Here is a 23,958-nt window from a genome sequence, read left to right on the forward strand (position 1 = left end):
CTTTAGACCCGTTCAAGGTGTTGCTGTGCTTCTCACAGCAAAAGAAGAGTTGCCTGTGTAGGAATGTATCTATCTAGTGGTGTGACCAACCATGGTTGGCACGTGACCCGTACGGTCACGTGTGCGGCTGAGGCAGCGTGCCCCCTTTCTCCACGCTGGCCTCTGCCTCCTTAGATAGAGAACAAGACGAATACAACATCACAGGTTAACCCTAGTACCGTCTCATTGCAGCAGCTGCCGCAGGTGCCTACCCACACTACTACTATTTTTTTACATAATTAAATATTATTTCTAGCTATATCTTATGCTATTCTATAGAATGTGTTACGGCCAGGCACATACGAGCCTTGACGGCTATAAAGATGTATTGGCACTATGAACGAAGACTCAAAGCTAAGGAGCAAGAAAGAAAGACTAGACTACACGACCGAGCTGGCCCTTATGTGCATATGCACGAGGTTACCTCAGCAGCGCTCAGGTAAGCACGAGGTCGCACGTGGGCACGTGATGCTGCTTGGGCACGTGACACTGGTGACGTTCTGCGCTGGTGTCTCTACGCTGGCGCGCAGGGTCGTGACACTACCCCCCGTCTAAGGCCTTGATATGCGTATCAAGGTAGTCAGTCGTGGCGGCGGGTTCTTGGTTTCACGGCTTTCTCGGCTGTGTCATCATCGTCTCGTTCCTCGCAGCCCTCCTCCGCTGCAGCACATTCGATCCAGTATTGCAGGTTGACGGGTGGGCCTGCTGCGTCCGGATGTTCATCGTGGAATACCTTCAATGCTATTGGTGCGTTACGGAAATTCCTAGCCGGGTACCAGGTCTCATCAGGTCACATCCCTTCCATAAGACCTGGTATTCCAGTCGTCGACTCCTACCGGTTACTCGAGACTGCTGGACTTGATCAACCTCCCACTCGGGTTCTCCGTTGATCTCCTCGGGTGGCGGAGGTGTCTGGATCTGCTGGGGCAAGGGGTTATCGGCTGCTTTTCGAAGACGGTCGGCGTGGAATAGGTTCTTCATTTTGTACGACTCGGGCAGCTGCAGTACGTAGCTATGACCGCGTTCTTCCAGGATTACGAACGGACCTGACCATTGGTTATCTAGCCGAGTAGTCGGAGCGTTCGTGGCGAAGCCTTTCCTGCTGAGAAAACTCGGTCACCGATGGCAAAGTCGGTTGGTCGTCGTTTCCTATTAGCCTGTTCCTTCTGACGTTCTTGAGCGGCGGTGGCAGCATTCCTGGCGTCTTCCTGGGTTTCCTGGGCGGTTTGCACAAGTTCCCTAGCTCTGGCGGCGGGTCCGGTGGCAGCGGTCTTGTCAGTCGGGGGCAGTGACAGGGGGTTCCGGATATCTCGGCCTAGGGCTACTTTTAACGGTGCCATGTCGATGGAAGAGTGCCAAGACGAGTTATGGGCGAAGTCGAGGGCGGGCAGCAGGGAACTCCAGTTGTCTTGATGCTTCGTCACGTAGAATCGTAGCTTTTGATCCAGGTATTGATTTGTGACTTCTACACCCCCTTGGGTCTGAGGGTGTAGGGAGCTTCCATGACGATGCTTCGTTCCGTGAGCCGGTTAATCTCTGCGAGGAAGGCAGAAATAAACTGTCCAGCGTTGTCAGAAATCCATACGAGGGCATACCGAAGAAACGATAGAGGTAGCGGAAGTAGCGGCTAGCTAAGACTTCTGCTGTATCGTTTTTCTTTCCTGGGAGCGTGGCGATAATCCGGCTTAGCTTGCAGACGAAGGTCCAAACATAGTCATATCCGTAACGGTCTTTCGGCATATCCTTCCCGTCACATTCGACGTGCTCCCAAACAGAAGTCGGCACGGGCAGTGGATGGAGCAGTCCAGGGGTCTTGTCTCGAGGGGTTTTGTTGCGGCGGCAGTCGTGGCAGTTCCGAATATAACGACGGATATCCTCCTTCATCCTTGGCCAGTAGAAGTCTCGTTGGAGCAGCTTGATTACCTTGTTCTGTCCGGCGTGAGCGAAGATCTGGGGCTCGTGGGCTTCGCGAATGAGCGCGGTCTGAAGAAACGTCTGCTTGTCTGAGGTCTGGGCTGGTACGATCAGGTGTGTTCCATGGGTGCCGAGGTCTTGGAGGAGGTTCTCTTGGCGGATCAACGAAACGAGTTCGGCTCCTTCGGGACCGAGTTCGGGTCTAGTTCTGGGCGGTCTTGATCGGGCGTCTGCTGTATCCCTTGGTCTTCTGGGGTCTGTAGGGCACTCGTGGCCCTCAGAACTAATGGTCTAGTAGGCTTAGGTTCGGGACTAAAGTTCTGAGGGGGCAGGTGGCCGGCGGCCGTAGGGTCTAGCGAGTCGGTCGCGAAGCCTAGCCTTTCCGGAGGATCAGGGTCACCGTGCGTTCCTCGGCTTCCCGGGCCTTTACGGTAGGAAGCTCGGCTGTCTTCCTGGAGGGCATCGGCGACTACGTTCAGTCGACCGGGGCGGTAGAGGAAACGGATGTCGAACTGGGCGAGAAAGTCGGACCATCTGATCTGTCGTACCGAGAGCAGGCGCTTCGTAGAGAAATGGACTAAGGCTTCGTGGTCGGTGATCACATCAAATTTCTGGCCTAAGAGCTCTGGGTAGAAGTGCTCTAGACTCTGTACGACGGCGAGGAGCTCTCGATCTTGGATTGGGTAGGCTCGCTCGGCCGGGGTCATGGTCCTAGAGAAGAATCCAACGGGCTTCCAGGTCCGATCAGGCTGTTCCTGCCATAGAACACCAGCTGTGGCATTCCGGGAGGCATCGGTCTCCAGTCGGGTCGGCAGTTCTGGTCTAAAGAAGGCGAGGACCGGGGCTTCGATAGCCAGGCGCTTGAGTTGATCAAATGCTTCGCGTTGCTCCGGGCCCATCACAAAGGCAACATCCTTCTTAAGCAACCGGTTCAAGGGTTCTGCCACTCCCGAGGCGTGGTAGCAGAAAACACGGATGAAATTGCATAGGCCAACGAATGATCGGATCGCGGTGCGGTCTCGGAGGTCTTCAAGCTTCCAGTCTTGTATCGATCGAACTTTCCGAGGGTCGACACTAAGGCCCACACCGGCTTCAAGCAGAACGCCGAGGTAGTCAACCTTGGTCACGTTAAATCTAGACTTCTTGATGTCTCCCTGGAGGTTGGCCTGATGGAGTCGCCAGATCACTTCTTGACAGTCTTTCCAGTGGTCTTCTTCTTTATCCGAGTAGATCAGGACGTCATCTGCGTAGGCGCTGGCGCACCGGTCGAGGAGATCGTGAAGCTGCGCGTTGATAAACTGCTGGAACCAGGCGGGACCTACCTTCAGACCGAACGGGAGGACTTTCCAGCGGAAAGTTCCGAAACGGGTGCGAAAGGCGGTCAAATACTCGGAGTCAGGGTCCATGCGGAGACGGTGGAAGGCCTGGATCACATCGATCTTCGTAAAGCGTTGAGCTTCACGGCAACCGAAAGCAGTACCTTCGAGGGACGGAGCGGGCGTGATGCGACTTTTAAGATGATCGTTCATCCAACGGTAGTCGATGCAGAAGCGGCGGGCGGTCGTGTTCGGTTTCGGAGCGAAGAGGACGGATGCGGCGTGCGGACTCGGATCGGGCTCGATGAAGTCTATCTCCGGAGGTGATCGACAGTCTCTTTCTCTAGAGGCAGATACTTAACGGGCGTGCGGTACGATGGGGGTACTGTCGGCGAAAGAGGCTTCTCAAGCTCTAGGACTACATCGTGACCGGGTCGGCTCGAAGGTAGGGTGTGGGCCTCTTTCTTCGAGAAGAATCCCTCTAGATGGGTGAGCTGGGGCGGTAGACGACTACGGACACAAGCAACATGCTCAGGGTCTTCTCCTGAGGAACGGAATGCTTTGTCCCTGGTAGGTCTTCTGATCCGGGAGACTTTAGCAACGGTTCGAGCACTAGGGACGGTCTGGTCAAGGCCGGAGCTTGGCTCGAGCTGGACTGGATCCCGGGGCATCAACGGTTCGAGTTCGTTCCACTGTTCGAATCTCTCGTGAGACTCTACTTGGCAGACCAGGGCGTTAATCAGGGCTTGATCTTCGGAGGCTTGGACCGAGGCGACGGAGACGAAGTCGGTAGCAGGGGCGGTCGTGAGCTGAAAACGGACAGACTTCTTGGCAGACGGAGACTTGGACTGAAACGACGGAGACGGAGTCGGTAACGGGGTCGGGACAGAGGCCGGAGGAGCTTGATCAGAGCGGCGCCAGTTCTTGTGGAGGATCCGGTAGCGTTTCTCCTCTTTCTCGAGCAGGCGGTTCCGCCTCTCAGCGTCGGCCTGGATCTTAGGGTCGATCCGACCCGAGAGCGGGGCTTGACGAGAGAGCTGGATCGTCGGGGAGAACTTGGCGAGGCAGGAAGATCATCTGGCCAGATGATCTGTCGGGCGGCGCAGTCAAGTAGGAGGCGCTTCTCCGCATCCAGAAAAGACCGATAAAGATATCATGGCCACACTCAGCTATATCAAATGTCTCGTTTGCGAACGAACGGCCATCGATGACGAAAGTGGCGACCAGCTGTTTCTGGATATAGCCGGCTGGCTTTCCACGGAAGTCTTGGAGGGGAATCAGACTCGGGAGCTCCTTAATCTGGGCTCCGAGTCTTTGGGCGGCGGACTGGGCGAAGGTTGGGCTAACCAGCAAACGGGTTTCGGCTCCGGTATCACAGAGGGAGCGGGCAGGTAAGCTCACACCATCCACTTGGACTTGACTTGGCAGAGTGAATGACTTGCTAGACCTACTCGCCATCTGTGACACCTTAGGGACCATCAAGGAGTCTTGTGATGGTCCTATTCGTTTCCCGAATCCTGATCAGAGTCGTTGGCAGGGACAGGGACGGAGGCGACACGGGAGACAGCATGGGTGCGGTCGGGACACTCGCGAGAGAGGTGCCCTGTTTTTCCACAAATAAAGCAGGTGCCATTATCCCAATGGACCCTTTTCTCATCGTCGGTCAAGGCTCTGCCAGCATCACGCGAGGTGATAGGGTCGAGCCGGTCTTGTTCGGAGTCTTGGCGGTAGTCGGAGCAGTCTTAGTCGGCGCGCGGCGAGATCGGTCGGAAGAGCGGGAGTCCTGTGTCTGCCTCATACTCCTCTTCTGGCAGTGGACAGCGTCTTTAATGAACCCACAGAAAACCTCGTAGGTCACGGACTCGTCACGGGTCTTGGTCAAGAGGCTGTTATCTAGGTTGGCCGGGATGTGCTGCCACAAGGTATGCTTCATCTGGTCCTCGGGCACGACCGGTCGCAGTTAAGTAGTCAAATTCCGCAAGAAAGTCCACAATGTCGGTCTTCCCATTCACGGTAAACTGGAGGCGTTGCAGGCGGTCAAGAGCCTCGGAAAGCTCATTCGGATTGCCATAGGCGGACTCAAGGGCTTGGATCATCTCTGCCACTCCAGAGAAGGGTCGAGTGTCAGAGGAGAAGCGGGTTTCAAGTGCTCGGCGGGCTTTTCCCTCGAGCAGGTTATACAGACAGACCATCCGGCTGTTCTCAGTCCGGAAGGTTCGTACGTCTTCGTCAAATTTGTTCTTTATGCTCAGGATGAAGGAATGGAACTCGTCCTTCTTCCCTGAGAACGTCGCGGAGACCTTGATGCGCGATTTGGCGGCGTCGCTGTACTCGGGGTTCTTGCCCTCTGGGAAGGGGGCAAAAACAGGCCAGGCAGCTTTGCCTGTTGGTCGGAAGGCCGGGCCATTTGGGCCGGCAAAAGCAGTCGAGGGCTCCCGGTGCTGTTGATTTGATTCAACAGACGGAGAGCGTTCATTTAGACGGGCCGTTAAGGCCGCAATCTGTCCCCTCATCTCGCGGATGAGAGCGTCTTGGGGGCTCGGGGCAGCCATGGCTACTATTTCGGATTCAGTGGCTTGGCCAGCAAGCCGGGCAGAACGGCGTGGCTGATCCGAGGGCAGGGCTTCCTCGGATATCATAGTCTCGAGGTCAGAGTCTAGGGTCGGAAATGGTACCACGCGGAATCACGGTCAGATGCCTGCACGAGCAGGGACGGTCGGAGGTCAGACGGGACGAATCCCTTGGTCGGAACGGTTGGTCGGACGACTACACACACGCGTAGTCTTTGTCGGAACGGACGTGATCTCAGCCTTGAGGATCACTTGGTCGGTGGTCGGAGTCTTGGTCGGAACGGTCAGAACGGATGCGCTGGATTTACGTCAGGCGCGTGTGACGTGAAAGCTCGGTGCCTATTTGCTTAATCGCTGGCAAGCGATCTTATTGAGCTTTGAGTAGTGTTACGGCCAGGCACATACGAGCCTTGACGGCTATAAAGATGTATTGGCACTATGAACGAAGACTCAAAGCTAAGGAGCAAGAAAGAAAGACTAGACTACACGACCGAGCTGGCCCTTATGTGCATATGCACGAGGTTACCTCAGCAGCGCTCAGGTAAGCACGAGGTCGCACGTGGGCACGTGATGCTGCTTGGGCACGTGACACTGGTGACGTTCTGCGCTGGTGTCTCTACGCTGGCGCGCAGGGTCGTGACAGAATGTAACTGCTTATATAGCCTGGCCCTCCCTCTTCGGCTATAATGCCTTGAAATAAGCCAAATATTGGTTTTATGGCACTCGACTAGGGCCGAGGAGATGAACGGACCCCCACTACTTCCTCCCTAAGCGAGCCGAGACGGCTTTATTGCCCGATTGGCAGCAGGAGCAAGCAGAGAAGCGGCCGAGTTGTGGCGTATCCTGTCGGCTCGTCCTCACGCAATTACCATGGGTGCCATGTATACCTCGTCCTACACACATGCGCGAAAGGAAAAGCTCCTTTCTTCCATGTTGAATTGCAGAATAACCCGACTCGGGTCTGGTCCGGGTCACATTTTCTGATTTCCTGCCAAGCCAAGGCTACCTCGGCTTCATTGGATCGAACATGCTGGCTCGCTGAGAAACTCTATTGCTGCATCGTCTCGGTAAAATGCAACCAGTCCACGTGGGCACGAAAAGAACATAGATTCAATCTGTCATGAAGGAGGGACGGATGATTGGTTGTGCTTGAGGAATGTCATTATAGCAGGTGTTCAGTAACGATGCCGTGGTATCTACTAATCAAGGAATCCCAACGCTTGGTCATTCTCGGGCTCCTGTGCCCGTCCAAGAGGTAACTAGCAGGTTTGACGCACAACTCCCGAAACGCCTTTCCGAGCCCCAGAGTCATCGATCCTCGTCGTCATCATTGCCATGGCAGTGCCAGTCGTGCGCTTGCTCGTCATCAAGGTCGGCCCGCGTGACGGTTCAGGCATCCTCCTAGTCGCCGATGCACGCCAACATCAATCTTCCGTAGTCGCCCGATGTCTCGCCCTTGATGCGGCTTCCAAGACTCTTGCTGTATTTTTGCTGGTAGGCGCCCTTGACGTTGGCTAATGTGTTGCGGTCCCAGTGGAAGCGGACGACGCGGGAGACGAGGAGGTGGTCCTTGGTGCCCAGGCCCGCCATGGATTCCTCGAGAAGCGTTGCGGCATGCATATACTTGTCCACGGCATAACGCAGCTGGAAAAGAAGCGCGTCTTGCATGTGCCCGGAAAATTCCTATTGTCCCATTCAATCAGTACGAGCCATTGCCGGCAGGTCCAGGGGCAGGCGAAACTTACCGATTTGATGACCTTTTCCAGGTCGCGGTTGAACTTTTGCTTGTAGCTGTGCGCGATGGCGCGGATCTGATTGTCGTTTCTGTAGGAGAGGATGCTGCAGACTAGGAGCTCGTCTGTGCCCATCCTGCCCTCGGTAGCTTTGTAAACCTGCATCACGTCGTCGTCGACCTGCTGCGGAATCACTGGCGCGGCGTCCTCGGCGCGGTTGGCCGACAGGACCATGAGGAAATGCCTCTCCGTCTTCATGCTCAGGTCGCCCTTTGCCGCGTCCTCGAGGCTCTTGTGGAACGTCTGCTTGTATGCACTCTTGATTGCCTTCATGTCGGCGTTGGACCTGGAGAGCAGGATGTCGTTGAGAACGACTTCCTTGGTGCCTGGGCCTGCCATGGCGTCGTACAAGCCGTGGACATCGGCCAGCAACGGGCCGCGGGCGAGCTGCACCAGTGCCTTTTCGAACCAGCTGCTCGTCTCGCTCTTAATGTCCTTGATCAAGCTGCGCCTAAAGTTGCGGTCAAAGGTGTTTCGGAGGAGATCGATCTGCAATGGATCCTTGTTGGACAGGACGCGAATGAGCGCCTTCTCGTCCGTGCCGAATCCCTTCATGGCGCTCCGCAGCGCCTGGGCATCTCCAGAGGCATCCCATTGAATGATCTGAGGTGCGCCGTAGCCCAACGTGGGCGGCGTGGGTTGAGCAGGAGCGCCATAATGCTGAGGGGGCGGCGGGCCGTACGAGGAGGCAGCCTGAGGAGGCGGCTGACCATACTGGCCGGGTGGAGGCGCCGGGGAGTGGTGTCCGTAATGCTGGGGCGGAGGAGCGCCGTACTGACCAGGCGGCGGGGGCGGCGGGTGATGGCCATACGGAGACTGCTGCGGGGGGTACTGGCCCGGCGGGGGCGGCGGAGGCTGCTGGTAGTATCCTCCCTGCTGAGGGGGATATTGGCCGGCGGGCGGGTACTGTCCGTGAGGAGGCGGAGGAGCTTGAGGATAGTGACCGTAGCCTTGGTGAGGAGGGGGCGGTTCTACAAGGTTCAAATGTCAGGGCAAACAGGAGGGACACGAGGCGTCCGGGCAACTCACGGCCGTAGGATTGGCCGTAGCCTGGATACGACATGGCGAAGTCGACGGTTGAAGCAGAGAGTGCGCAAGAGCAACTAGTTCGGCTTCGCGACCTTTGGGAAAAGTGTTGCTGCTCGGTCAAGGCCTCTCGGGCGGCGAGGGGATGGATGGATGGGGGAAGAAATCGAGGATGGCGGCGCGGGGAGGAAAAGGTGGGCAGCCAAGGCTTTAAGCACGTGTGGACTTGGCGAGCCTTCCTCATGACGCGAACAAGAGGACTATTTACGGCGAGTCCTCCGAGGTACGGCATTAGTCAAGGTGTACATACACGAGCTGGGGCTTGTGGCTGAGTCGAAGCAAAGCCGCCTGCCAAATGCCTTTCGTGGCTCCGCCGCAGGTCGATCAGCCGCCACGACCAGGAGGATGACGTTGCCCTTACGCCTCGGATGCAGTACTGTATGTACTGTACATTGTACAGTGCTAGAAAAAGTTAGAGGGGCTTTGGGGAGGGCGGCCTTGGCTCGCCTGCACAGCCACTTGTGGGGCGACCCGGTCTGGCATGTACAAATCTCAGGCTCTGACCGGGTAACGTGCCGGGGCGAGGGACGCCGACGGCATGCGCCTTCTGATGGCTGTGATGGCACGAGGCTATGGAACTAGAACAAAGGTTGACGTGTGCAGTAACCAAGTGGCGGACCAAGGCCTCGCACCGACGCAGATTCCGAGGTAAGTTACATGATCGGTACCTGAGATGTGGCGCATGGGCCATTGGTCCTCCATCTCGCCTGCAGAACGCGCGTCTCCAGCAACGCGCGCCGTCGTGGGCTTTTCCAAAGAGAATTGCCCACACCGAGCTCGACTCTGCTTCGCAGCAAGCTTTGCATAGGGCGGCGAATGAGTTTTCGCGCTCGTTGCACAAGAGCCTCGACTTGCTAGCAGCTTCGCAACATGCTGGTTGAGAGTCACGGCAAGGCAAGGGAAACGAAACGAAACAAAAACAAAGTGGACAAAACAGTGGCTGGCGTGCGTGTGGGATAGAGAGAGCTCAGCCACCGTCACCTGAACAGCAGGGCAGTGGGGAGTGCCGGATTGATTATCTATCTAATGCCAAGACGCTTTGCGCCCCTCGGTTTTCAATGCCTCCCTGCGCGGCCGAAATTTCGCTCCATTGGATTCAATGCTTTTTTCTCTCTTGTAATTACAAGGAAGGACATAAGCAGACTCTTCCTCGCAAGTGCTGGCCGGCGCTTATTCCGAGTCTGGAGACCCGTTGCGTGAGTCCTGGCTGGGCTCCAGTTGCTTCGCACAGTGCAGGACACCACCGCAGCATTACTAAGAGTCCGCTGTACTGTATCTGTATTCGCTAGAGCCGAGCCGTTCTAGAAACCCTGGGCCCCCCTGCCACAGCGCCCGAAGCCCCGCCAGGCGCCCAACGGCTGGCAGTCGGTGCCTCCCCCGCTGCCAGGTCCGGAGCGATCCGGCCCCGTCACTGCAAAATCCGCCAACCTCCAGATATTTTTGTTTGGCCCAGCCACCGACAATTGCAACGCACCCCGTGTGAATTGGCCGCGCAAAGATGGATGGCAGAGCGCCGCTGGCACGTGCCGCCGCTCTGCCGCCTTTTCCTTCCCGTCTCTTTTCCTCTCTCTCTCTCTGTCGCTTCTCCTTTGCAGACCTCCTTTGCAGACCTTTCTCTTCGTCCTCCGCTTCAGCATCCTAGTCGTTGATGCGCCAACGCCTGATTCCGCTCTCTCTTCTCCGCATCGCACCACTCACGCCCCCATCCATCCACCTCCCAACGGTGGATAAAGGAGAAACCAGACAAACCCCCCTCGAGATGCGTCGCTTCCTCTCCGTGCTTGCCGCCCTGTCGGCTTGCATCTCCGCCGCCGCCGCCCTCCCGCATCCCAGTGTCCTGCCCCGTGCCGATGGCCACGGGAAGCCACGGTACTCGGTCGTGCCTCTTGAGCCCGGCGATGGCGCGCCCGGTCAGGAAAGCCATGTCAGCTCCGGCCCCGTCACCAAGACGGTGTTCAAGACGGAGAGCCCTGTCACGCGCGTCATTGTCAAGACGGAGAACCCGGTCACGCGCGTCATTGTCGAGACGGGGAGCCCGGTCACGCGCGTCGTTGTCAAGACTGCCGAACCCCAGACCGTCACAAAGTCGGTCCCGCTGCCCGCAGCGGAATCCCTCCCCGCCGCGAGCCATGGGGCCACGATAATTGTCTCTGTGTGCCCGGGCGCTTCCTCCAGCTCCGCAGCGGGCCCTGCCACTACGCCTCCGGCTCCCACTCCTCCTCCCGGCGCCGCGCCCTCGTCCCCTGCCTGCGAGGAAGCTACTCTGTTCGCCTCGTCCCTCGCCTCGAGAGATGGGCCTCTCATCGACGTGCCTCCGCCAACCTCTGTCCTCGTCATGGCGCCAACCACATTGAGCACCGCTGTGTCCACTCCACAGCCCTGGTTGCCGTCGCCGCCTCCATCGCCATCGTCAGCGGTCCCAGACTGGGACAGCCAGGTGCCAACAGCCTATCCAGCCTGGAACGGAACCGGCGCCTATCGAAACCGCCGGTCGTGACATGGCACTGTGGGAGATGGCATAGAGGTTATTCAACGTGCAGCCTCCGACCGGCGGTGAGGAATTTGCCGCAGATATAAAGGCGGTCAATTAAGAGACGTAATGACGTGCGAATCGAGGAGAGGCGCAAGCGTGGGACGACGGCATTACAGTCGAGAGGAGCTCTCGCGGGCCCTTTGCAACGCAGACCAAGCGCTGGGAAGCGTTGTCGGTACACGACCTGCCACTGACCATAATGCAAACCTTGGGTCAGTGCAGACAGAGAGCAATTAGCACACATAGACATTTACATAATACTACTAATCGCAAACCGAGCGAGACACGATGCGTGAGGAGAGGCCAACTTACGCCGTGGCTTGTTCACCCGCGGCGATGCGGCCGTCGGCGTCATTCGCTCCCAGGAGTTGAAGAGGAAGAGAACTGGACATCTGCCAGGGCCAAGCCAGCGTTCAGGTACGAATTGGCGTCACCGCATCCCCGAAAACCTTGTGGAACCGCTCGTCACCGCCAATCGGGCGCATCCACGTCCAACCAACATGGAGCGACCCACTTGCGCTGGGCAGCAATTCACTAATGACGGAGCTCGACGCACACACGCACGGGGGTCTATATGTATGTTACGTGCAGGCCGAGAGGAGGAGACGGAAGAGGCAGTCAGCCCTCTTCCTCTTTCTTGTCGTCAATTGCGAATGTCATTGTCCCCCGTTGCGGCAGACCGGCCATCGACGCCGAGCCAACTCTCCCGGGTCCCCACTTATACGGCCCGCGGCCGCCTTCAGCTCGGCCCCAGATCGGCGCCGTATATACGTACCGGCACCCAGCCCAACCACCGCCGGCGCCCAATATGCGCCATGGAACCAATCCAATGCCGAAGACGGTCTCTCTCGGCATAGTGTTTCTGCTGGGACTGACGGCGTGGGCCCTCGACCCAGAAGCTCACCTCAAGGCCATGGCCGTACCCGACTTCACGACCACCATCACGGCGCCCAGCAACAAGGACCTGGCGCGCCGAGCCGAAGCAGAGGGCTCGTCGTGCTCCCCCGAGGGCCAGTGGAACTGCATAACGAACACGTGGCAGCGCTGTGCGGGCGGGCGCTGGAGCGTCGTCATGGATAGCGCCGCAGGCACCGTCTGCCGCCCTGCCGGGCAGACGAGCGACTTTAGGATCGAGCACGATGGGAATGCCGGCGGGAGTGCCGGCGGAGGTGCCGGCGGGGCGGGCACCACGAGTGGTGCGTCGAGGGGATCTGTTGGCGTCGGGGCGTTTGTTGCGGTGGCCTTGTTGTCGTGGACTGTCCTGTTGCATTGAGAGATCGACCCCAGGCGGGCCGCATGAGAGAGCCAGGCCGGACCAAATCAAGACTTATGCGGACTTTGGAGCAACACGTACAGTAATTACATACTCTCCCAAGATGATGGTGATGTATGCAGACAGCGCATAAGCACCCAGCAGTGATTGGCCTGGTCAAATCGTCAGCCCGTCTTGCGGGCCGTGGCTTCGCAGCATCCTCTACACCACCTCGTCGCCGAGTTGGGACGCAAGAGCAGCGTGGTCGGTCAGTCTTTGTTTTGGATTAGGGCCTTGGGGGCACCCGCCAAACCACTGTCAGTTAGCATAGCTGTTCGCCTCCATCTCTACGAGCTCATCACGCGTCCATCCGCCGCCGATTTCCGCCCCCTTTCCCCCTCCGCTCCAACTCACACCACCGACGAAGCGGAGTACAGAATAGCCTTTTATTTCCGCGAGCGACATCCAAAACCCTCTACGCCGCGGGGCAAAAAAGGCGAGCTCTGTCCCTTTCTTCTTCATTCACTTCCCCTCGAGCAATGTCATCGCCCTCGTCCAAGGGCTGCGTGCTCGTCACCGGCGCCAACGGCGGCCTCGGCTCGGCCATTGTGTCGCATCTGCTCGGCGCACCGGATCTGGCATCGGGCTACACGGGCATCTACACGGTCCGCAAGGCAGCCGGCGCCTCGCGGCTGCAGTCGGTGCTGCAAGGTGCGCCCGCCGCCCACAGGCACGAGACGCTCGAGCTCGACCTGGGCTCGCTGGCGAGCGTCAGGCAGACGGCGTCGCAGATCAACCGCCGCGTGGCGAGCGGGGAGCTGCCGCGCATAAGGGCGCTGATTCTCAATGCCGGATATCAGGACCAGACTTCTCTGGTAAGTAGAGGCACTGATGGTCACGATGCCCGGGGTTGATGGGGCAGGCTAACCCTCCTCTTCTAGGCCATGAGCGACGATGGCTTCGAAATGACGTGGCAGGTGAACTTCTTGGTAAACTTTGTTCTGTCTCTCCTGCTCCTCCAGAGTATGGACGAGCACGAGGGCCGGATCTTGATTATCAGTAGCTGGGCGCACGAGTGAGTCGTCGATCTGAAACACGCATAGCAATGACTAAGGGACGGGACATGTGCAGCATCGAGGACAAGAGAAACGGCATGGGGGGCAACACAGTATACCAGGATCCCAAATGGCCGACCCTGTTCCCCGACGTCGACGCCCTAGCCAAGGGTCGCTGGAGCACCCCAGAGGATGAAGCGTCATGGCATTCAGGCTTCCGCCGGTACGGGGCGAGCAAGCTCTGCGCCATCATGCTCATGTAAGCCAGGCTCGGGCTTCCCTCCCGGTCCCTCGCAGAGACCAGAGAAGAGACTGACGCCCAGACAAGACACGAACTCGCCGCCCGCTTGGCCAGGGACCCCAAGCTCTCCAGCATCGCCGTCATTGGGCTCGACCCCGGCGGCATGGGCTCCGACATCTTGCGGCGCGGGTCCTTTTTCAGGAGATTCATCACCATGAAGGTGACGGTGCCCCTGCTGGCGGCAGTGCTGGTCAGGCTGTCGCCCAACGCCGCGGTGCGTCCTATGTGGAAGAGCGCGGCCGACGTGGTGCGCGCGTGCTTTGAGATTAAGGCGCCGCCGTCAGGGGCCGGGGCGCTCTACCTCAACGGGACTGAGGAGCTCGAGACTGCCCGAGATGCGCGTGACGCAGACAAGAGGAGGGCGCTGTGGAGGTATGGGCTCGAGGCGGCGGGCATTGGCGCCGAGGACACGGCCTTGGCGGACTGGCAGTAAGCCACGACGAGGCTTGTCTGTCACGGTAACATCGAGTAATTTCGGCTCCTCACACAGGCGCTACGCCAGGTGTCAAGTGCCGGGAAGATGATTAAGGGTGCAAAGGGGGGGGAGGAGAGGAAAGAAAGACGAGAAGAAAGGAGCAGGTCCAGGGCCATCCTTGGGGAGGACAAGGAAGAGAGAGGGATGAAAGCACAGAAGACGGGAGAAACAACAAACAGAGTGAAGACGGACAGAGCTGGCAAAGAAAGAGGCCTCGACAAGGCGGCTGTGCCATGAGTCGCCGCGGGCGGTTTGTTGGCGGGAAACGAGGCGATCTGAGCGGCAACGAGCGGGCCGCGGTGTTCCTCCGCCCCCTCGCCGTCGTGCGCCGGTTCCCATCATCGTCCGTACCGTGCCTGTTGGCGACATCCCGGTGCTGGCTGGCCCTTCTCCGAGCCGCCTCCCCTCACGATGAAACCAGACGGCCACTGCAACATCAGGGCGCCGACGGGTTTGCGTGGGGGAAGCGATGCGGTTGGCCGAGGTCACAGCCTGCTGAAACGGGTGCTCGAGCTCTAGTCCCCCAACGGGCGTCGCTGTCCAATCGGAACCCCCGTCGAGGAGCTGTCTGCTGTATCGTCTCTTTGTTTGGTGGGTGGTGGGTGGTTGGTGGTTGGTGGTTGAAAAGCCGGACGCTGTTTGAGGAGCAAGGAGGCGCCTACGGTACCGTACGGTAGGTTAATCCATGCATCCTCCTCAGCGGCAGCAGCACTGCAGCAGGTGCTGCACAGTGCCTTCGGTGGCGGCAAGCGGCGCTGGGATCGCTGCCGAGTGGGCGGCGGGGAGACGCTGACTGTTTTGGGCGGGCCACGGCCATGGCGGGGGCCCTACAGCCTTTTGCCCCCGCCCCCCCCCACCCCCCCATTCGTTCTAGGGCCAGCCGCCAGCCCTCGGCCCCGGGATCCCCCCAGAAGCCCAGCAACAGCGCCGTAGCGACCGACCGTAGCGGGTGGCTGTAGGCCCGTGTGAAGGGGCTGGCCGGAAAAGAGTGGAGCGGAGCTAGGCGCCCCGGCGGTGCGGGATTCAAGTCGCGCCGGCGATTGGCGATATGGCACTCGAAGTCTTTTTCTTCAACAAGGAACAAGGGCTGGTGGAGCCTCTTCTTCTTCGCTAGATGTTTTGTTTGACAGGGTCGGGAGGCGGGAAACGATGCTTGTCCTGTCAGCCATTCATTCATTCATTCAACCCAGATAGATCCATCCATATAGTTGATTCTTTCCGGCCTCCTCCTACGATGCCTCTGCCCCGTGCCTCTGCCCTCTTCTACCCTCCTCTTGTCTTGCCGCTTCCTCTTCTTGTCCTCTTCTTGTCTTCTTGTTGCTCTTCTTTTCTCAACCTCTACATGTTTTCAACTTTTGAACAACAGCAACCACAGTAAGCTTGCTTCTTTTGTCGCCGCGCTGCCATGCCATTATCACCACCTCTCGCTTAACTCTCCCCCTTGTTCCTGAACAGCTTCTTTTCAGCACCAGAGCCAGCCATGAGCCGGTAAAGCCTGGGCCTCTTCCCGCGCCAGCTATTATAGAGCCGAGCCGTGCCGCTTCTGCAGTTGTGTTGCCCAGGAACAAACATTTGTCAACACCATCCTCCGAGTGCACTGCCTGTCCCGGGGTCTCGAGACAGCCTCACCTTGCCCCCGACAAGGCCCAGAGCACACGAAGGAAGGTACCATGTGGGAGCGCATCCGGACCTCGTCCCTATCGTCGTCCATAACCAGCACCACAATTGCAGGTGACATACCAGGCGTGCACAGGCAGCGCGGCAGGAACAGCAGGAGCAGCAGCTGCGGCGCCGCGGCCGACCAACAGGACGAGCTTCTAGACGCCCTCGGCATCGCCAGCGGCCCCTCCAAGTACGAGATCCGCGGCGGCAAGATGGTGCCACAGGTCACAACCGCCCACGTTGGCCAGTAAGTTTGTGTCCACCTACCGTTTTCCCTCGCTTTGCCTTTGCTTTCTTTTCTTGCCCGTCCTTCCTTTGTCTGCGTTTCGGACCCCGAGAGAGAGACCCCGGGACACGACCCCTTCTTCCGTCCCCTTTTCTTCTCTGTGCCCCTTCCTCTCTTTTCCTCTTTCTCTTGACTCACTCCTCCCTGCCTCATTCTGCCTCCCTCCCTCCCTCTTCTCTCTCCCTTCCTCGCTCTGCTCTCTGCCTCTGCACACGCCAACACGCCAACACGCCAACACGCCAACACGCCACCACGACGCTGACGCGCGCAACAGCATTCGCGACCCTCTGGCCGCCTCTGTCCGCGAGTCCATCCACCAGGCCACCCGTCAGCGGCTGCAGCAGGAACTGCAGCTGCAGCGTCCGCCGCCGCGCAAGTCGTGGCTCAAGCGCAGCTCGGGCTGGCGCCCTGCATCGTCCGTCTACAGCGACGCCGACGACGGCTACATCAGCGACGACGTGCCGCCGCCCAGGCCCCAGTTCTGCTTGACTCCGTGGGCAATGCACCGACAGGCTGCAAGGGCGCCCGTCTCGCCGCCCAGCTCTCCCGAGCCCGACGACCACCAAGTCAGGTGAGCTTGGAGACCGTCTCTGCAATGCCGAAAGACGGCTAACGACTTTCTTTTTCCCCCCACAAAAGGCACGTGGTGGCTGCTAGAGATGTCTCGCCCATGGACGCAGAGTCAGAGCCGGCCGTGTCTTACCAGGTCAAGGCCTATCGCGCCTCGCGCCACGCCACGCTGCAGCACGCCAGCACCGCGCCGCACGACCATCGCAGGACGCAGAGCGGGCCCGCCAACGAACCGCGTCGTGACCATGGCCCGCTCAAGCTGTCGCCCGGCGCCTCAGTCATTTCCGCGCCCGTCGCTGCCGGGGCCGTCTCTCCTGGCGGGCGCCCTGCTCGCGTGCCGCCTCCATATCTCGGCTCGCGCGTGCGGTCGGCCTCCAAGACCAGCCCCGGCGGCGCAGTGACGACGACGGCGACGACGACGACGCGCGAGGGCCGACCGCCGTGGAAGGGCGCCAGCGGCCGCTCCAAGATTTTGCCCTCCGTCGCCGACGACTTGTATGTTGCGCCTCTCAACATCCGCCGCGGCAACGACTCGACTCGCGGTGGGGGCGCAGCGTTAATAAGCCGTCCTGAAACGAACCACGCCGGGGCCGCTTCGCAGAGGCCGCGGCCCCTGGCATTAAACCAAAGAGATGTCACTGCCTCAAAGCCTCTCGCCACAGGTCCTCGTTCATATCCGACGCCTCCCGACTCGGCTTCCCTCGCCCGCGCTCCCCGTCCCCGTCGTCCTCGTTCTCCCCCTCCTCCTCCGCCCTCCTCCACCGACTGGTCGCCGTCGTCGCACTCTCCGGCGCTTCACTCGCTCGCTGCTGATGCGCCTTCGGCGTCGGCCGGGAACATCAAGAGGAAGCCCGCCCCGCCCGTCGACGCCCGCCAGGAGCCGTCTCGCGTCCTTGGCAGAGACGCCGCTCGGCCCCGGCAGCCGGCCTCGGAATCCGCCTGGGTGCTGCCGTCGTCGCGCTTCAGCGTCACCACCTGTGCCACTTCTATCCCCGACACTCCGCGCCAGTCTGTGGTCCCTCCACTTCCCATCCTGTCCCCGCAATCCTACTCTTCCTCGGTGACGGACTGCACGGGATCCCGGTCCGAGGACTACAGCGTCAGAGCAACGCCGGACGCGACCACCGCCTCGCCCGGCAATCTATACTCGACCGTCGACCACGCCAAGTCTCTCGCCGGGCGAAGAGGAGACCGCACTCCACGAACCTTTGCCACCATGGACGCCCAATCCATTGATGGCCGTTCCTCGATTCTGTCCATGGCCAAGCCCCTGCCGCTCGCACCCCCAGAGCTGTCTGCATCCCAGGATCGCATCGCGCAATTGAACGCCTACATCCAGAGCCTGATCCACCGCCGCCTCAACATCAGCAAGAGCATCCAGCAGATGACGGAGCTCATGCCCATAGACAGCCTCTTTGCCAGCGACGACGTCCTGCGCAAGCGCGAGGTGGAGAAGCTCAAGGTCCAGGCGCTGAGGGACGAGCTGGCCGAGATCCAGCGCGAGGAGTACAACGCAGGGCTCAAGCTGCACCGCGCGCACAAGCGCTCGGAGCGCGACGCGGAATACGAGCAGACGGCCCTGTGGGTCAGGAGGGTGACTGGTTGAGAGGGGATCAAGCAAGACTCGCTCTCTTTCTCTCTTTCTGTATTTTCCCTCCATCTCCTTTGTCATGATTGACGATGGGACACGGGCGTTGCGGGACTCGGTTCAAAAACACGGGACTGATGGCGTTTAGCAAGCAGTACGCGCTAGAGGCGTGGCTGACTCGATTGTTTGATGCGAGGGCATCTGTACCATGAACATGTACGGGTAGTTTGACGAAGAATTGTGACCAAACCGTCATCTACATGCGTACCTGTTGATGAGCGACCAAGGCACACAGGTGGACTCTCACTTTGTGACCCATTCACTCACTTAAGTGACTGGCACGTTTCAAGGACAAGTTCTTGGCCTTAGACACCACGGTTTGAACAAACGAACACGGCGGTTGTTTGCCGGTGAAGTGGGAAGACCTTTCCGAACCAACCCCTCGAGGGCGAGGCGGCTGAAGATGCGTCGAGACAATAGAGGCATCTATAAAGAACTGGAGACGCTTCCAACGAGTGGCCCCTGTCGCGGAGCTGGTCACTGGCCTTTGATTTTTATTTTTATCTGAAAATTTTTGTTCTTGCTTCTTTTCTGCATCTACCTTAGGGAGCATCGCCCCCTTTCCTCCTCTCAAGACCAACTTTTTTTCCCCATCTTTTCTTGCCATCCACGCAGAATCAACAACACTATCCCAGTTCATTTCCGCAACAGTCGTCTTTCCCTCCACGGGCACCACGGCCACTCCTCTGGCCGGCAGACAGGACAGATTCCTGGCATCGGTCAGAGGCGGCGCGCAAGGCGCTCCCGCAGCATGACCAGGCGAGCACCGCCGTGGGACGGTCGACGCGGGGGCAGCCCGGCAGAGTTGCGTGCAGCCTAGGCCCGAGCCAAGGTGCGAGGACGGAGCTTGATGCGGATGCGGCTCTCAATCACCTGCCCAGGGTAGACTTCGTGGTCGCTTAGATACTTGATTTCCGTCACCTCCAAGGGAGCATATTGCGAGCTGATACCATCCAGAAAGCAAAGATTGACTGATGAACCGGTACTTGTACCCGGGCGCGAGAACCACATCTGCACTGAGTCATATAGGGTCGCCGGGTTCGGCAACTTGTCGTACACACTGACCCGCCTCGCGCCGGACTGCGGCGAGTTGACGGGCCCGCTTTCGACTTCAAGCTCGATGCGGAAACCCCAGATCTCGCTTGCAGACAAGGTCTTCACCGTCTCCCAGTGCTTGGGCGGCTCGACCGGGTAAGGGCCGTCTGCCTTATACTGGTCACGATTGCCACCGCCGCTGATGCGCACGTGGGCCTGCATGCGCTTGTTCGCATTGACCGTCTTTCCCTTGAGCAGCGCGAGTTCCGACCCGTAAACCTCGGCGGCGGGCAGAGGATGAGGCGTTCTGTTGATTGGTACCACGAATCCTTTTTGATCCACCGAGCCGTCTCGACTGACAACATAGAACTGAAAGGTGCTCTTGGCGGCGACAACTTGTCCGGGTGGTGGCGGCGGAACACCATACTCGACCACGAAGCAGTTCCAATTGCTCAAGGATCCATTAGGGGCAAAACATTCTCGTTCCTTGTGGACCACGGGCCACTTCAGATAACACACGCGAGTGTCCAGTTGACGAGGCATAGCTTCGCCCATTTTCGCTGTTTTCCCAGTCGACTTGGCCTCGGCTTGTGTAGTTCGGCAATTCTTAACGTGGCTGCTGATGTGTGTAGACTTCGTGATGAGTTGATGAATGTGACGAAAGAAGACGAGACTGAGTAGTGCAAGACGGCCGGTTATATACATCATCACCCGCTTGCCTTGCCATGGAGTCCGTCACTCTGTTCTCGCTCACGCTGACTGAACCATTTGTGCTGTCCAGCTGGCCGCCTTCTGCACAATATGGGGACCAGGTCCGCACCTCCGCCAGCCTGAGTCGTTTCCTGGCTTGAGGGCTAAACAGAGACTTTGGTGACATTTTCACCAAAGCCGCCCCGGTCCAATCCTCTTTGTTCCCACCGAGTTGATTCGCTGTTCAAAGGCAGAGAACAAAAGACAGTGGCTGGCAGGGGCCCGTATCAACCCCGTAATGCACTGGACTGTCAACGACTCTTGCTCACCGCCTTCGCACATCACGTCACATTGGCCGTCATCTGCACTCGAAAGGCACAAACAGACCCCGACACGGGGGTTCTCGTCTCACTCCGCCGTCACCCACGCCAGCAGGACCTCGTGGAAGCGTTCAGGGTCCGAGACCTGAGGAGCATGTCCCATGTCCGCGAACCGACGCAAGGCGCAACGGGGGATTTGACGAGCCACTTGGGGCCCCAGGACATCAAAGTGGCCGAGTGTTCTGGCGACGTCAGGGGGCGCCCATTGAGATCCAATGGCCGTCTTGTCCTTGTCGCCGACAATGAGCAAGGTGCGTGGCTTGATATCCCCAAACAAGTGCGAGACGGGCGATGTCAGAACCATGTCGATGATCTGGGCCTGGTTGCGGAGGTAGGCATCTCGCATAGAGCCGTGGTAGATGTTGACAAGCATCTTGACCCAAGTGTCGTACACCGACTGCCACCGGCCGACGTAGTAGACGTCCTGCTCGTAGCGGCGGATGCTTTGGTAGGTGGACGCGGCCTCGCTGGCGAGCGAGTCGTCGATGGTGATGTAGGGGACGCCCTTTTGCACGTAGTCCTCGAGGCCGACCGGGGCCACCAAGACGAGCCTGTCCACCGTCTCAGGATACTGGAGACCGAAGCGGGCTGCCATCATGCCGCCCATGGAGTGGCCGACAACGGTGACGTTTGCGATGCCCAGGGTATCGAGCAGGCCGCGCGTGTTCCAGGCGAGCTGGCTGAGACTGAACTGGTACCCGGACGGCTTGGAGCTTTTGCAGAAGCCAATCTGGTCAGGGGCGAGGACGCGATAGCCCTTGGCGGCGAGGGTGCGAATCGTCGTCTGCCAGGTCGCGCCGCAAAAGTTCTTGCCGTGCAGCAAAAGGGCGGTCTTGCCATTGGGCTCGCATGAGGGGCCGACGTCCATGAAGGCCATTTCCAGCGGCTGCAACTGGCTGGTAAATCGGAAGAGCTTGACGGGCCACGGGTATGTGAAGTTGGAGCCGTTGAGGTCGTCGGGGAACGGGCCGCCATCGACGACGCCCTTGGCCTGGGCAGAAGCCGATGCAGCCGAGAGCAGGGCCATCGCCAGGCCTGCGAGGGCGAGTGAGGGCTTCATGGAACCGCGGACTCTGGGGGGAAGGCGGACTCGGGGGGGTAGAGGGGGGTTGAAAAGGTGTGCGAGATGTCTGAGAGTGGTGAGCGAGGGGAAACGGAGGAATCATTCCCCGCCTGGCTGATTGATGCTGCCCATTCCCGGAGTCGTCCGCAACCTCGCCCTGCACTGCAACGCAATGCACCGCCTCTCGGCCCTTGCTCTTGTCCATCGTGTCCGCCCCGACTTCCATCACATGACGGTAGCAAAGCTAGCAGAGGATAAATACGTTTGTTCTGAGTAATAAAGGCAGCCCAACGGGGTAACTTTGCGCCCGTCCTCTCTTGCGAGCCATGGCCCAAAAAGACACGAGCCAAAGGCTCTCAGCCAGCCAGCGACGGGTGCGCGCAGCCCTGATCGAGACAGCACGAGCGCCTGGCTAGCTCATGCCTTCCATAAACTCCACACGGTCGAGGAGCATCTGCCTGTATCCCATGTACTCCTTGAGCCCCTCCCACTCGGGCCCCGTCTCCTCCCCGTATCTCCATGGCTCCTTGAAGCCCCATGCGCAGGCCACCTTGTCCAAGGCCGCCCGCTCTTCCTCCCTCAGCCACCGATACCGCAGCGGCGTCCCGGGCGTCCACGTCACGCGTTTCATGTGGTCCATGTGGCCCAGTTTGGCGATCAGGCCTAGCGAGCCGACCACGAAACAGTAGCCAGAGATGCCGGCAAACGCGATACCAGTCGCCGTCGACATGTCCATCGTATTTTGCCAGTAGGCGGCATACGCCGTCGAGAGCCCGAAAATACCAAAAGGAAGACTGGCGAGGCCGAGGGCGGGAACAGTAGTGTGCTTGATGAGCTTCTGGCGTCTGAATGCTGGCACGCAGTATGCCGCCTCGATGATGCCGAGCGCAGAGTCGAGATTCCTGGCCTCAATGGCCGTCTGAAGAGCCAGCTCAGCTGTGTCAATCTCGATCGCCCTCATGGGCGAATTGGGATTTCGCCGAACATGCTGGATCATACCGTCCTTGACAGTCGGTTTCGGTTTAATCGCATATAGCTCCAGCACAGAGGGTAGAGATTCGGGTCGTCCCAGTTGAGCCTGGACTTGGACGTAGAGCTCTAGGAACTCGGGCGTCATCTCCACATTTGGGTGCGTAATGATTTCATAGGCCGAGTGCGAGATCCTGCTGATTGCGTCCTGCAGCCGCGCATCAATGGGCAGCCGGGCCCCGGTTCGTTCGGCGCCCAGGGCCACGAGCCTCGAGGCTGATGCTCTCGATTGGGCCTCAGCTCTCTTGAGTTGGGGATGCAGGGCCGCGGCGGCTCGCAGGCACGACTGAAGCGCGGCCGTCGTCAATTGCGGGGCTGGAATCCCGTCGACGGATAGGAACTTGTTTCGACTATCCTGTGCGACCTCTGCCAGCCCGTTGGGATCTGGCGTCGGCTGCGCCTTTTGCACCGCAGCCGTCCGTTTCGTCTCGGCCCCAGGCTCAGTCGATGCGCTCGTCACTGCCGCCGATATCCACCTTGTCGATACGGGCTTCCGGATGAACGATTTGCATGGTCGGCGGGCTGGTGGGGAGACGGAGAAAGGAGCCAAAGACGACGGCCTTCGCATCCGGACAAGGGCGCAGGAGTCGCAGAAGAAGCCAACCCTGCGCGAGCTGGCGCCTTGCATCATTTCGTCGGCGAACTGAGGCACGGCAGGACCTGCAAGGGCGTCCCCGAACAAGGCCAATTCGTTGCAGCGCTGTCGGGGGCAAAGCTTTGGCCTCGAGGTTGGGTGTTTTGTAGAGGCAGGGAGAGGCGGAAGTTTGGGAGCGAAAGGTAATACTGGCACTACCGTGGCTGTTAGCTGAGAGAGCTCCGAATGCAGGGCACCTAGCACTTTTACCAGCCGAGGGCATGTAAAGATGCTAGACGTCAAGTGCTTGAAGTCTCCACCGTTAACTTTGTGCTCTGTGCTCCCGCAGCGGCAAGTCTCTCGTCATTTTCCACGGCTTACCTAAGGCGCCCGAGTTCAGGTACCAAAGTATCCGTAGTTATTCACATGACGAGGTGCCTTGTTGCTCGGTAGTGGGGCCCAATCGTGGCTCAGCTTGGATTCAATATTGGCTGATGACGGCACCTCGCCTCAAGCGCCGACCACGTCGCGAGCCTCGCTGCGCAATCCTCTCTCTATCCTCGTCCTTCCATCCGCACGGCGCTCATGAAATTGACTCCAAGTGCAGGCCGCGACCCCAACAACGCACGACTCTCGGCCAGCGCAGGTGAACAGTGACGAGCAACATAGAGAAAAAGCCGGCCAAGG

General features: G+C 59.3%; 9 protein-coding genes across 9 annotated transcripts; 4 read left to right on the forward strand and 5 right to left on the reverse strand.

Annotated features, from left to right (window-relative positions):
* Window positions 1-2,114: 2,114 nt before the first annotated feature.
* Window positions 2,115-3,359, reverse strand: HRG_02626 (reverse transcriptase (RNA-dependent DNA polymerase) domain-containing protein; the record flags this gene model as incomplete). Its single annotated transcript, XM_044861097.1, has 1 exon — window positions 2,115-3,359. One exon carries the CDS (start codon window positions 3,357-3,359, stop codon window positions 2,115-2,117), a length of 1,245 nt encoding a protein of 414 aa, XP_044724730.1.
* A 3,881-nt stretch (window positions 3,360-7,240) lies between these two features.
* On the reverse strand, window positions 7,241-8,695 carry HRG_02627 (annexin domain-containing protein; the record flags this gene model as incomplete). Its single annotated transcript, XM_044861098.1, has 4 exons — window positions 7,241-7,522; window positions 7,585-8,292; window positions 8,365-8,603; window positions 8,662-8,695. The coding sequence occupies 4 exons, from the start codon at window positions 8,693-8,695 to the stop codon at window positions 7,241-7,243; spliced, it is 1,263 nt and encodes a 420-aa protein (XP_044724731.1).
* A 1,782-nt stretch (window positions 8,696-10,477) lies between these two features.
* HRG_02628 (uncharacterized protein) lies at window positions 10,478-11,215 on the forward strand (the record flags this gene model as incomplete). Its single annotated transcript, XM_044861099.1, has 1 exon — window positions 10,478-11,215. One exon carries the CDS (start codon window positions 10,478-10,480, stop codon window positions 11,213-11,215), a length of 738 nt encoding a protein of 245 aa, XP_044724732.1.
* Window positions 11,216-12,059: 844 nt separating this feature from the next.
* HRG_02629 (uncharacterized protein) lies at window positions 12,060-12,524 on the forward strand (the record flags this gene model as incomplete). The annotated part of the gene is made up of 1 exon (XM_044861100.1): window positions 12,060-12,524. The coding sequence occupies one exon, from the start codon at window positions 12,060-12,062 to the stop codon at window positions 12,522-12,524; it is 465 nt and encodes a 154-aa protein (XP_044724733.1).
* A 518-nt stretch (window positions 12,525-13,042) lies between these two features.
* Window positions 13,043-14,292, forward strand: HRG_02630 (short chain dehydrogenase domain-containing protein; the record flags this gene model as incomplete). Its single annotated transcript, XM_044861101.1, has 4 exons — window positions 13,043-13,378; window positions 13,445-13,578; window positions 13,635-13,817; window positions 13,887-14,292. The coding sequence occupies 4 exons, from the start codon at window positions 13,043-13,045 to the stop codon at window positions 14,290-14,292; spliced, it is 1,059 nt and encodes a 352-aa protein (XP_044724734.1).
* A 1,712-nt stretch (window positions 14,293-16,004) lies between these two features.
* HRG_02631 (uncharacterized protein) lies at window positions 16,005-18,458 on the forward strand (the record flags this gene model as incomplete). The annotated part of the gene is made up of 3 exons (XM_044861102.1): window positions 16,005-16,243; window positions 16,557-16,853; window positions 16,922-18,458. 3 exons carry the CDS (start codon window positions 16,005-16,007, stop codon window positions 18,456-18,458), a joined length of 2,073 nt encoding a protein of 690 aa, XP_044724735.1.
* Window positions 18,459-19,316: 858 nt separating this feature from the next.
* On the reverse strand, window positions 19,317-20,090 carry HRG_02632 (uncharacterized protein; the record flags this gene model as incomplete). The annotated part of the gene is made up of 1 exon (XM_044861103.1): window positions 19,317-20,090. The coding sequence occupies one exon, from the start codon at window positions 20,088-20,090 to the stop codon at window positions 19,317-19,319; it is 774 nt and encodes a 257-aa protein (XP_044724736.1).
* Window positions 20,091-20,633: 543 nt separating this feature from the next.
* Window positions 20,634-21,632, reverse strand: HRG_02633 (alpha/beta hydrolase fold domain-containing protein; the record flags this gene model as incomplete). The annotated part of the gene is made up of 1 exon (XM_044861104.1): window positions 20,634-21,632. One exon carries the CDS (start codon window positions 21,630-21,632, stop codon window positions 20,634-20,636), a length of 999 nt encoding a protein of 332 aa, XP_044724737.1.
* Window positions 21,633-22,080: 448 nt separating this feature from the next.
* On the reverse strand, window positions 22,081-23,328 carry HRG_02634 (uncharacterized protein; the record flags this gene model as incomplete). Its single annotated transcript, XM_044861105.1, has 1 exon — window positions 22,081-23,328. The coding sequence occupies one exon, from the start codon at window positions 23,326-23,328 to the stop codon at window positions 22,081-22,083; it is 1,248 nt and encodes a 415-aa protein (XP_044724738.1).
* Between the last annotated feature and the right edge of the window lie 630 nt (window positions 23,329-23,958).

This window comes from Hirsutella rhossiliensis (assembly GCF_020360975.1).
Source record: "Hirsutella rhossiliensis strain HR02 chromosome Unknown scaffold00002, whole genome shotgun sequence".
Classification (NCBI taxonomy): Eukaryota; Fungi; Ascomycota; class Sordariomycetes; order Hypocreales; family Ophiocordycipitaceae; genus Hirsutella; species Hirsutella rhossiliensis.